Source organism: Marmota marmota, unplaced genomic scaffold, assembly GCF_001458135.2.
Source record: "Marmota marmota marmota unplaced genomic scaffold, marMar, whole genome shotgun sequence".
NCBI classification, from domain to species: domain Eukaryota; kingdom Metazoa; phylum Chordata; class Mammalia; order Rodentia; family Sciuridae; genus Marmota; species Marmota marmota.
In genome coordinates, this window is record NW_026000174.1 from 43,777,096 (window position 1) to 43,790,184 (window position 13,089).

Below are 13,089 nucleotides of genomic sequence, written 5' to 3' on the forward strand. Positions count from 1 at the left end.
AAAAAAAAAAAAAAAAAAAAATTTATATATATATATGTATGTATATATAAAAATATATATATTATTATACATAATATATATAATATATATATTATTATATATATAAAATGAAAGTGCTCGCTTCAGCAGCACATACACTAAAATTGGAACAATATAGAGAAGATTAGCATGGTCCCTGCGCAAGGATGACACGCAAATTCGTGAAGTGTTCCATATTAAAATATAAAATGAAAGTAATTCTCACATTTAGCTACAATTCTGAATATAAATCTTAGGGCTCAAAGGCTTAACTTCAGGTGCTGAAGGAATTAAGTTTTTTTCCTTTAAGGAAAAGGTCTATATTCTTTATTACTTTGAAAATAAATTCTGCTTTTAGCTGGGGACTGAACCCTGGGGCAACTTACCACTGAGATATTCCCTCAGTCCTTTTTTAAATTTTTGAGACAAGATCTTGCTACATTTCCCAGGCTGGTGATCTTCTGTCCTAGCTTTCTGAGTCACTATGATTACAGGGTGGGCCACTATGCCTTGCTAAGGTTATTTTATTTTTAATTATTTTGCCTTAGCAGATATTTTTGCAGTGCAGTTAAGAAGATGGAAATGTTTGAAAGGAATACAATTTATATTTTTAGAACTTCCTTAGTTGTATATTCCAGTAAACTATTAATATAATTAGTTGAGTTTCAAAAGGTAGCTTAAAACCGTAGGTGAAAAAGTTAATCCCAACATATTAGTTATTAAACTTTGCCTATATAATAGAAGCTTATTCTACAGCAGTTTAAATTGTTTTTCTTCAACCTAAAGTAACCTGAAAACACTTTATAATTACCTTAATTTTTATGTAGAGAATCAGAATTTGTGCTAAAGCAACCTTAAAGATCATCTAGCTACATTTTATAAGCTTGATGATACCCAGAGAGATGAAGTGACCTGGTATAATTTACCTGGGTCATGGCAGAATTAGTTGTTTTCAGTCTATGGCAATAGAGAATGTGATTTTTTTTAACTGTATATATTAACAAATAGAATATCAAGTATTAGTCATTTTAGTCCATGAAATGTAATTTTCTTTTTCTGAAGTTACCCAGCTGGTATTATTAGACATGTAATTGATAGTTATTTTCAAACTTTATCTTCCTTTATTTTATCCTAGCCAAAGTGAGAGAAGATAGATCATATATAGCTCAGTAATGAACTAGGTTGTATTGCAAAAATACTGCTTTAGGAGTCAGGTCCGAGATCTAGTTCTACCAGGGGTCTGAGCAAGTAACTTGGAATTCCTGAGTCTACACTGGAGATGTAAAAAGTAGAGTTTGAATTTTGATGTAATAGTTCATTTTGGGGATGGGAGAGGAAGACACACTAAGCTAACTTTTAAATAAAAATCTGTGTTATACAATTTAGCCACATATAAAGATAATTTAACACAATTCTTAAGAGTGTAGAAATATATCCTGGTTGCAGTGCTTGAAATGGCTAGTAAATTAGGTACTGTGTGTATTTGTTATTCTTTGCTGTTTAAAGTATTCCCTTCTCCCCCAAGGGAAGATGAGTGGCTCTCTGCTGCGATTGACTGCTTGGAATACCTGCCAGACCAGATGGTGGTAGACATAAGCAGAAACTTTCCTGAGCAACCAGACAGAACAGACGCAGTTAAAGAACTTCTGTTTGATGCCATTGGCAAATTTTACAGTAGTAGAGAACCACTATTAAATCACTTATCTGATGTCCATAATGGAATTGCAGAACTCCTAGGTAAGTAAGATCATCCTGGATTCTAGGCTTTATCTTCTGGAGGAAATAGGAAAAATTGAATCATCCTCAAAATTAGTTCCTAAATACTTCAAACTAGGAATGGATCTGTAATAATGCGTGAAAAATATGTTTGTTCTAAAACTAACTCATTTGGATAGAGGCTTTAACAAGCTCTAAAGTTATACAGAAATTTCTGGTTGCCACGGGAGAATATTACTTTTGCTGGAAGCTTAGGTACAAAACAGCATTCACTTTGGAAGAATTATCAGCACCTTCATCACCACTCCCACCCCTCAGTATGTTCAAAGTGGCAACTGCTCTGCTTTCTATCAGTAAGCCATCTTATTCCATGTCTTGTTGAAAATAAATTGGGAGGCTAGGGTTGTGGCTCAGTGATAGAGCACTTGCCTAGCATGTGTGAGGCACTATGTTTGATTCTTAGCATGGCATATAAATAAATAAGTAAAATAAAATAAAGGTCCATCAACAACTTTAAAAAAAATTGGGGATTTCAGAGAATCCCTTCTATTTTTCTCAGATGGTAGCGTTGGATATATCAGTAGCATACATATAATAAAGAAAAACAAGCTGTTCTAGAAAATCAGGAGTTAGATTTAATGCCCTAGATTATATGACAAGGATTTAAGGTATTAGTTGTCAATTTGAGGAAAGGCTGCCTTTATGGTATTGTTCATTCCTTATAATTCCCAGTCTTGTTTTTGCTTTCATAAATAATTTGGAATAAGTGCTCTATTTAGCTTACACTATAACTTGAGTTTTGGTCCTTTAATATAGTCATATTTAGTCAGTTAAAAGCAGTTTTCTTTTCATTTTTGTAAAGTAAATGGGAAGACTGAAATAGCATTGGAAGCGACTCAGCTCTTTCTGAAGCTTTTGGATTCCCAAAATAGAGAAGAATTTAGAAGGCTACTGTATTTCATGGCTGTTGCAGCACATCCTTCCGAATTTAAATTACAGAAAGAAGTAAGTCTTTTGTCTAAATGTTAACTGTATTCCATATCCTTAATATTTATGAGACCCATCTGTCTGATTATTCCATCCTCAGCATCAAGTATGCTGAAGTGGATAATAGCTATTATTAGATAATACTTCCTTAGTATTAATTTTTTAAATATGTAATTATAGGCTGTGTTTTATTTTTATAGAGTGACAATCGAATGGTTGTGAAAAGGATATTCTCAAAGGCTATTGTTGACAATAAAAATTTGTCCAAAGGCAAAACTGATCTTCTGGTACTCTTTTTAATGGATCACCAAAAAGATGTTTTTAAGGTAAAACTCTGATAGTAATGAAACTTAGCTTATTTGTAATGGATTACTTATGCATAGCTTAAACTACATTTTAATAATATCTTGTTGTTCCTTCTTTTTAAGATTCCTGGAACTCTACATAAAATTGTTAGTGTTAAACTTATGGCCATACAGAAAGGAAGAGATCCAAATAAAGATGCAGGTAATCCAAGAGATATTATTTTTACAGTCTTCTGGAGACAAATTCTTGGTATTTATTTGAAAGTATTTTGCTGTAAGTAGTTCATTTCAGCTAAATTCTAAACACTCAGAGTATGAGAGCCTCCAATGTCAAAAAGCAACTTGCCCAGAGTCAGTCGACAGTATTTATCCTCTTCAGTGCATTTCACAAAATGGGGAAGAATCGCATAAATATAAAAATATTGACTTTTCCAGTTAAATCTGAGGAATAGAGTCATTAACTGAACTTTTTTTTTTTTTTAAACTTAAGGGTATATTTATTGCCAGAGAATTGATCAAAGTGACTATTCCAGCAGTACACAGAAGACAACCAAAGATGAGCTGTTGAATTTACTAAAAACTATTGATGAAGATTCAAAACTGTCTGCCAAAGAAAAGAAGAAATTGTTAGGTCAATTCTATAAGTGTCATCCAAACATCTTTATTGAGTATTTTGGAGACTGAGTTTCTAATATATGTTATGTATTTTAAGAATAAATTATGTATCTTAAAGATCCAATCACATTTGTAAATTTGATTTCTATATAAAACTGTACTTAATAAATTTTTTTTTATAACCTTATGTGTCAAAAACTTAAGTTATTGGTCAGATGGTGTAGTGCTGTTGAGTACTGGCATCTCTTAGGTAGTTGGTTTATAGCTATTGTGCCCAGTGCTTTATAGAACACCATAGGGATTTAGATGATGCCGCAGTCAGGCTGGGCAAAATAACCGGGAGGTGACAAGCAACTTGAAGATTGAAGGGAACTGCTTTATTGCGGGGGGTGGGGGAGGCACTGAGCGGGCACTCAAGGTAGCGAGAGCCGCTTTATTGGGGAACAGCAGAGGTATATATACCTAACTGATTACACACAGCTTAACTCAATTAGCATCATCTAGATACAGCAGTCAGCCAAAAAGGAATTCCCACCATCTTAATGGCTCGGTGGCGTTGCCTCACAAACCACTCCTCCTGGCAAACTGCCAGGCGCCATCTTGACTTGATTTGCGGTCCCCAACAAGATATGACAAGTAGTGTTTATATAAGAATGTACTTAAAAGTGAAAAAGTCTGTAATTACAAATTAATAGACTAGTATGATTTGTGTTTTAAATGATACTCCTTAAAGTTACGAGAGAGAAGAAACAGTCTATGATAAAATGTATTTGCTTATTACCAATAAATTGTAGACAAGCAAAAAAAAAATCAGACCACCCTAATATTTCTGAAAACGTCATCTATTTTTAAAATATTTTTTTTAGACATTGATGGACCTTTATTTTATTCATTTATTTATATGTGGTGCTGAGACTCTAACCCAGTGCCTCACACATGCTACGTAAGTGCTCTACCACTGAGCCACAATCTCAGCCTGAAAACTTCATCTTTTTAAACTTCTTGTGGGAGATTTCAAACAGAAATGTGGGGAGAGTGGAATAATGAACTTGCCCATGTACCCATCAACCAATATCTACAATTGTCTACTTCTGTCCAATTTTGTTTAATCTATTTCCTCACGCATTCCCCCCAACAAATTTCAGATATCATCTCACTTCCTGTAAAAAAAAAATTTCAGTGACTATGACCAAAAGATAAGAACATTTAAAAATAACCACAATGTCATCTTCACTCATACAACTGTATAATTTTTATTATCAAAAATGCATTTAATGCTCAAATTTTCTGATGATCACAAATGATTTTGACAGTTTGTTCAAAGAGTGAAACAACATCCATAATGTGCTTCTTAAGTTGCTCTTTGTTGGTTCTCCCTCCATCCTTCTTTTCCTTGTCTATCTCTGCTGTCAAATAAACCTGGTCATTTGTCCTTGAGTTTCTCACAGTCTGGATTTTGCCTAGCCTGTCCTTTATCATGTTCCTTTGTGTCCCATATTTCTTATTAATTGGTCACTAGAGCTAAGTTTTTAACAACTTTTTAAACAAGTTCATGGTTATTCTGGAGCAACTGTCACAATGTATTTGATAAAGAAGCAATACAGCACAATTTGAAAAAAATTGCAATACAAATTGAAATTGTTCATCCTTATTTTAACCTTTTAGCTTATTATGAGCTGGGATTTTATATTTTAACTCAGACTTTTAATGAGAGGAAAACAAACAATGCATAGTATTCTGCTAGTAAAGTAATGATCTTTCATTTTCTGGTGTAACTGATGCTGGCTAGTCTCCAAAAGGAAGGCTGAGGACTAATATTAATATCCACAATGTATAATCTATGATACCAATTTTAATAAAGCAGGGAAAGTCAGGTTTTTTTGTATAGGAAGAAGGTGGGGTAGCAGCTTTCTTTACAATTAGGTGAAAGAGAAAAAGAGTTCATGACTTAAATGTGAGCAAGTTTTCATAACAAGCTGAAACTGGTGAGACCAACATTGTTGGCAGAACAGCTGTACTATCTGACTTTCAATCTTTATTTTGCACATAATTAGCATGATTATTTGGCAACCAAACTAACACCTTCAGGGGAAGGCAGAACTAACTGGTTAATGATATTCATGCTTCTAAAAGAAGCAACATTTTGACAGAATAATTTCATGGAAAACATGATTGAAATGTTTCCCTCAAAACTTCATTAGGATAGAATAAAATTCTAAAAAAACTGGATGTTTACAAGCATTATTAAAGTTTTAAGGCACAGTCTAATGCTACCCTGCATGCCTTGGGCAACCCTCCTGGGTTACTGGGACCATCAGTTATTGTCAGCTGTACGCCCTCATTTATTCATGATGCCTTCCTAGAAACCCATGTCCACGTGATGCCTAGGTGACTGTGAGCCTCGCCATCACCTTAGCAGAGCAGACCAGTGCTGAGCGTCTCATCCAAGGGCAGCCTCCCTACAAGCTAATGAGACTGCAAACATCAGCTTGGTCAGTTGTTCCATACAGGTAAACCTAAATTGTGGGGGAGACAGAAGCAGAGATGTGATGAAAAATTTTGTGTGTTCCAGGATGGTGACAGAGTAGCAACTCACCTCTACAGCGGCTGCCACCTTTCTCCTCCCAATTCCTAGATAGCCTCGCAGTGAACTCCTTTTGCCTTTCAGTAGTTCTTTCCAGTCCTTGCAGCCAGAGAGCCAACTGGAACATGTATCAATGTACTTAAAGGAAATGGTTCAGAATACATCAAAAGATTATAGGTAAATCATTCAAAATGAAATCGGAGTGGTTGCCATATAGTCAATGTTGCTCCAAGTGAAACTTGCTTATACTAATCCTTCAAGGGAGGTAGGGGACACTTGATGGGTGGAGGTGATTGTAGCTTGGCCACACACAAGAGTTATCCAGGAAACTTGAATACTTCTTGCCTGGCATCACTCCCTGGGAGTTTTCAGGTGATAGTTTTGGAAGCCTCTTTGCCCCCATAGGCTAAAATATAGTCAGGGTTGAAGAACAACAATGTTTTCTTCGTGACTCTTAACACTTCCAGAATATTTTAAGATTTGATTTTTTTTCCTCTCCTAAAGTGAACCTTCATCTGAGAACTGTTCTGTTATTTTTTTAAGGGGAAAATAATGTGCTGATTGGTAAGTGGTTTGAGGCCATTGTATTGCACTTAGCCATCAATACTTAATTTTGTTCTAGTTACAACACATTTGAATACAGAAGATTTATTTTAAGGCATTTATCATTTATGTCCAATTTTAAAGCTTTTTTTTTTTTTTTTAAAAAGCAGTCACATGCTACAGTGGCATGTTGGTGCATGCCGGTAATCTCTGATTCCGGAGGTTGAGGCATGAAGATGGCAAATTCAAGGCCAGCCTCAATAATTTATGGAGGCTCTTGACAACTTATTATTTTTTAGTTGTAGTTGGACACAACGCATTTATTTTATTTACTTTTATGTGATGCTGAGGATGGAAACCAGGACCTCGCACATGCTAGGCAAGTGCTCTACCGCTAAGCCACAACCCCAGCCCAACTCATGACAATTTAGTAAGATTTTGCCTTAAAAAAAAAAAAAAAGTCTGGGGATGTAGTGGTAAAGTGCCCCTGGGTTCAATCCCTGTTACCAAATAACTGTCACATGCCTTTTATATTTTAAGATTAAGCACCATAACTATTTATGTTCCTGCAGGTTAATATTTTACTGCTGCAGGCAGAGCTATCTCAGAGCAGCGACTCTTAGCAAGGCAGCTCCACGGTAGTCACAGGCCCACTACTTGGAACCGAGGGAGACGAAGCTCTGAAACGGGCTCGAGTCAACACGATACATCAGGGAAACCACCTTTTCTGGACAAGATCTGAAACGCCCTCAGCGCTCCCCGTGCTTCTGAACGATCTGCCCGGAGCTGAGCCCTCAGGAGGCGGTTTTCCCGCTGCCTTCCGTCTCTCCAGAAGTCTTGTTTTTCCTACGGACAACGTGCAGCAGCCCCTGAAGTACCGACTCAAAAATCCAACCGGGTCGGAGCCTCGGAGACTGCTGTTAGGTAGTGGGCGTGGTTTTTTAAGTAGCCAAAATGAGGGAAGGGGAATAAACTTAATTTAGTTACAAAGATGTAATATTTAAGTTTCAAAATCCGGGCGGAGGTTTTAAATGCTATTGGCTCTAAGGATTTTTTTCCATCCATTAACTGACTTCATGCCACCTCCTCAATCTCCTCTCCAGGCGCCCCCTCGCCTGGCACCCGGCCGCGCCTCCGCCTTTCCGTATGGAAACATGGCGCCTCCCTGCGTGGAGCGGGAGCCTCCCGGCCATGAGCACCGCCCACTGGAACCCCTTGGCCGGCAACCGGCCCGCCTTCCCGTGCGGAAATATGGCGCCTACCGGCGCCGAGCCTCTTCGGCCAGCAGGAGACCTAAAATCACTCGACTCTCCGTACAAAAACATGGCGCCGCCCTGCGTCGAGCAAGCGTCTCTCGGATAAAAGCAACCTCCCCCTTCCACACGCTGAGGTGCGGCTGCTCTGGCCGCTGCCCACCCGAGCCGGACAGGAAGGACCGCTTGCGGCGCGGAGAGGGATGCGGCCTCGAAGAGGTAGAGGCTGAACCGCCCCTGCCCGCCGCGCATCGCTCCCGCCTCCNCTCTACCACTGAGCCACAATCTCAGCCTGAAAACTTCATCTTTTTAAACTTCTTGTGGGAGATTTCAAACAGAAATGTGGGGAGAGTGGAATAATGAACTTGCCCATGTACCCATCAACCAATATCTACAATTGTCTACTTCTGTCCAATTTTGTTTAATCTATTTCCTCACGCATTCCCCCCAACAAATTTCAGATATCATCTCACTTCCTGTAAAAAAAAAATTTCAGTGACTATGACCAAAAGATAAGAACATTTAAAAATAACCACAATGTCATCTTCACTCATACAACTGTATAATTTTTATTATCAAAAATGCATTTAATGCTCAAATTTTCTGATGATCACAAATGATTTTGACAGTTTGTTCAAAGAGTGAAACAACATCCATAATGTGCTTCTTAAGTTGCTCTTTGTTGGTTCTCCCTCCATCCTTCTTTTCCTTGTCTATCTCTGCTGTCAAATAAACCTGGTCATTTGTCCTTGAGTTTCTCACAGTCTGGATTTTGCCTAGCCTGTCCTTTATCATGTTCCTTTGTGTCCCATATTTCTTATTAATTGGTCACTAGAGCTAAGTTTTTAACAACTTTTTAAACAAGTTCATGGTTATTCTGGAGCAACTGTCACAATGTATTTGATAAAGAAGCAATACAGCACAATTTGAAAAAAATTGCAATACAAATTGAAATTGTTCATCCTTATTTTAACCTTTTAGCTTATTATGAGCTGGGATTTTATATTTTAACTCAGACTTTTAATGAGAGGAAAACAAACAATGCATAGTATTCTGCTAGTAAAGTAATGATCTTTCATTTTCTGGTGTAACTGATGCTGGCTAGTCTCCAAAAGGAAGGCTGAGGACTAATATTAATATCCACAATGTATAATCTATGATACCAATTTTAATAAAGCAGGGAAAGTCAGGTTTTTTTGTATAGGAAGAAGGTGGGGTAGCAGCTTTCTTTACAATTAGGTGAAAGAGAAAAAGAGTTCATGACTTAAATGTGAGCAAGTTTTCATAACAAGCTGAAACTGGTGAGACCAACATTGTTGGCAGAACAGCTGTACTATCTGACTTTCAATCTTTATTTTGCACATAATTAGCATGATTATTTGGCAACCAAACTAACACCTTCAGGGGAAGTCAACTACTGAGCCATATCCCCAGGCCTATTTTGTATTGTATTTAGAGACAGGGTCTCACTGAGTTGCTTAGTGCCTCACTTTTTGCTGAGGCTGGCTTTGAACTCGCGATCCTCCTGCCTCAGCCTCCCGAGCCGCTGGCCCCTGCTACTTTTCTTGTTTTCATGTGCGTTGGCTTCTGCTCTCCGAGTCAAATGCCCCTCTTTTACCTCTTCTGTCTCCAGACATTTTATAACCGAAAGAAATTCTACTTTAAAAATTTTTTTTTGTAGTTATAGATGGACAGAATGCCTTCATTTTATTTATTTTTATGTGGTGCTGAGGATCGAACCCAGTGCCTCCTTCTGAGCTACAGCCCCAGCCCCGTGAAATTCTACTTTCAAACATTAGTTCAAATGTCCTCTCTTCTGAGAAGGAACTAGTTTCTCCCTTTGTTTTCATAACAGCAATTTTCATGATGCCACTAAGGCTTGAGTTTCATGATCATCCTCTGTAAGCAGTTCTGTCTCCTTCTTTAATCTGTGAGTTTTAATCCCTTTATTCCTATTTAAATAAGCATATTTTGAATCGAATTTAAGGTAGCAATGACTGTCTGATGTCTAGCAACCAGCCCTGTGGGAATTTCTGGGAACTGTGCAAACACTGTCCTGACAAGAGCTAGGACCTGATGCATCTTAAAAGGTGGGTGGGGTTAGTTTACCGAGCATCAAAGGCCTAGGAATCTTATTTTCGCTTTTCACTGCACAGGATGAATTACTTCATCTTTTCTGGGCTCCTTCTCATCATGTGAAGAGGATAAAATTAGAAATGTTTTGTCCTGTCTCATACAATATGGTGGTAATATCATCCTTTGGATCTTGGAGTATTTCCATACCCTAATAGGATTTAGCACAGTGAGGAAATGGATATTGGAAAGTAAAGTTGGATTGCAAACGGGAAAATACATTTTTTAAAACATGCATATTAATATTATGGTCCTGAAATTTTCAATTCCAGTAACGTCATTCTGTTTAATGGAGGTCTGTGAAGTTTCAGATAATTATATCAAGCGATTGTTCTCTCTAATGTGCAGAAGAGAGTCTGCCAAACCTCCCTAAAGCAGTTCACATTTCTTTTGATGTTGATTACCTTCCAGGTGTATAATACAGTCTAATTAGTGTTTCTGACAATGTTTTATGATCTTCAAGTGCTAATGTACAAATGTTAATTATTTTCAGAATTGTAAATGCAGAAAACATTTTGTCTTCTCCCTTAATTAGAAACACCCTAGGAATAGAGGAAAGGGGCTGGGGACTTAGATGCAATTAGAGGAGGCCTTTATTAACTGGCTCAAACCAACGTGTCAAGTGATATTCTTATTCTAATCAGCAACTAATAAAATGAAAACCCACCCAACCACATACTTTCATGATTGTTTGCAACTTCCTTCTTTACTCATGATCTTTTTCTGCTGACTGGCAATGCATGAATAAAAATATTTGCTCCATACCTTTCCCTTAAACACTTCATAAGAGTCAATTGTACCTTTGAAGTCCCCAGGTATTTTTATCCACATGATGGGATTAGGGAACCAACTCCTGATTCCAGCATATTCACTCTCAAACCTGATTATAAGCATTGTTTCCAAGTAGTTTTTCTTTCAGCTTACAGGATGAAGTAAAGAATTTAAGACTGAATTATTCCCTTTGATTAAAACAGAAGCAGGCGATTTCTAATGTTGTCTTCTATTAGTTTAAGGTACTGCATTTTTGTGATGTTAGAAGTGGGACAAGAACATTTCAACCTATTACTCTGTGAGGTCCATAAATTTGATAAATTTTATCGACCTCACAGAGTAATTGAATCTGTTTAATTATTGAAGTAGAATATTGTAGTTGGATAAGATCTTAGCAGGTCTGTTTATTTTACAGACCAGAAAACAAACCAAAAAAATTAAGTGTGCCCAGAGTCACACTGGTAGTAACAGAGCTAGAATAATTTTGACTCTTTTTTTTTCTTTCCTAGGAAAGTGAATAAACTTAATTGAGAATGTCTGAAAACCTTGACAAGTCTCATATAAATGAAGCAGGAAAATCAAAATCAAATGAATCTGAGAAAAGCCTGGGAGGTGCTGTGGAATGTTCTGATGAAGCTTTACAGAAAAAAATAAAGTCGGATGCTTCTAATCCCCAAAGAGTACAAAGACCTCACTGTAAGCAAATTTGACTTTGACTAGAAGAAGCAATACTATCATTGTTTTCAAATGGTATTTTTATTAGGCTTTCTTGTGTATGTGGTCCTGAGCAAAAGTTCTAGTAATATGATAACATTAACTCCCACTTAAGAGTAGCCGTATTTTCCCAGCTGGCAGTCTAGTTGCTTATGGGTTTTCAGTTGCATGAGAAATTAAAAATTTTAGAATAATTTCCCAAATGTTTCTGTCTTTGTCTAGCCCCAGGGCATTTTGATTTCTCTGAAGTCTCTGAGAAACAGAAGGGTGGAGTGTAAATTACAACTTTCATTAAAAAAGTGTTTGAAAAGTCTGAGGCTGATTCCAATCAGGACTGTACTTGTACAGGTTTTTTAAAAAATGTGAGTTCACCACACCCTAAATTCACTGCCTGGGGGTTTAGTTCCCATGAGGTTAAGGGGACTCAGTCTGCTGAGTCAGTGTGAAGTCATTTCAGGTCCCTGGCAGGGAGCAAGCTTCATACATGAAGGGTGGCAATGGCTGTGTAAATTGCCAACAGCTGCCCCAACTCATGTCTTTTATTAAGAATATATAAGCTTTAGAAGTGAGTCCAAAAATGAAAGTTTTAAGAGGGAGTGGTCATAATCTAAGAATGTCAGTGTTGATGTTATCTCTTTAAATTATAAATGATCAGTAATTCTGCATATTTGGAAGAAGTGCAAACATTTTGAGGTTTCAAGATGAGTTTCTTCGGGCTGGGGATGTGGCTCAAGCGGTAGCGCGCTCGCCTGGCATGCGTGCGGCCCGGGTTCGATCCTCAGCACCACATACAAACAAAGATGTTGTGTCCGCCGAAAACTAAAAAATAAATATTAAAAATTCTCTCTCTTTCTCTCCCTTCCTCCCTCCCTCTCTCACTCTATCTTTAAAAAAAAAAAAAGATGAGTTTCTTCTAAAATGATCAAAGCCCTTCCCAGGAATTTATTAGTCAATATTATATTCTTATAGCAAACATTATGGACCATGTTTTAAAATTATTTTAATTACTTAATTTATTTATTTATTTATTTTTTTTAGCCTTTAATCTGCCTTGTACTTAATTTATTTTTAATATTAGGTATTGAACCCAGGAACGTTCTGCTACCAAACTATATCCCCAGACTTTATTTATTTATTTATTGAACCCAGGGGTGCTTTAACCACTGAGCTACATCCCCAACCCTTTTAATTTTTTGAGAGACATGTATTTTTTTTTAAATAACATTTATTTATTTTTATGTGTTATGTGGTGCCGAGGGTTGAACCCAGTGCCTCACACAGGCTAGACAAGCACTCTACCATTGAGCCACAACCCCAGCCGGAGAGACAGTGTTTTACTTAGTTGCCAAGGCAGTCTTTAAATTTGTAATCTTTCTGTCTCAACCTTCTTTTATTTTTTATATATATATATATATATATAATATTTTATTTGTTTTTTTTTTTTTTAGTT

General features: G+C 37.0%; 2 protein-coding genes and 1 non-coding gene across 3 annotated transcripts in view; all 3 read left to right on the top strand.

Annotated features, from left to right (window-relative positions):
• The window catches only part of Depdc7 (DEP domain containing 7), a 21,297-nt gene extending 17,469 nt beyond the window's left edge, over positions 1 to 3,828 (top strand). The window contains exons 3-7 of the mRNA XM_048788210.1: positions 1,446 to 1,755; positions 2,597 to 2,739; positions 2,922 to 3,047; positions 3,150 to 3,228; positions 3,517 to 3,828. Coding sequence (XP_048644167.1) covers positions 1,446 to 1,755; positions 2,597 to 2,739; positions 2,922 to 3,047; positions 3,150 to 3,228; positions 3,517 to 3,710 — 852 coding nt within the window. The 3' untranslated portion in view covers positions 3,711 to 3,828. The remainder of the gene's footprint in view (positions 1 to 1,445; positions 1,756 to 2,596; positions 2,740 to 2,921; positions 3,048 to 3,149; positions 3,229 to 3,516) is intronic.
• Positions 114 to 220, top strand: LOC125612205. Its single transcript, XR_007342542.1, has one exon. It is a non-coding gene; the product is annotated as a U6 spliceosomal RNA (small nuclear RNA).
• Positions 3,829 to 11,312: 7,484 nt separating the features above from the next.
• Tcp11l1 (t-complex 11 like 1) overlaps positions 11,313 to 13,089 on the top strand; it is a 40,985-nt gene continuing 39,208 nt past the window's right edge. The window contains exon 1 of the mRNA XM_015477744.2: positions 11,313 to 11,621. Within this exon, the coding sequence (XP_015333230.1) occupies positions 11,459 to 11,621 (163 nt within the window). The 5' untranslated portion in view covers positions 11,313 to 11,458. The remainder of the gene's footprint in view (positions 11,622 to 13,089) is intronic.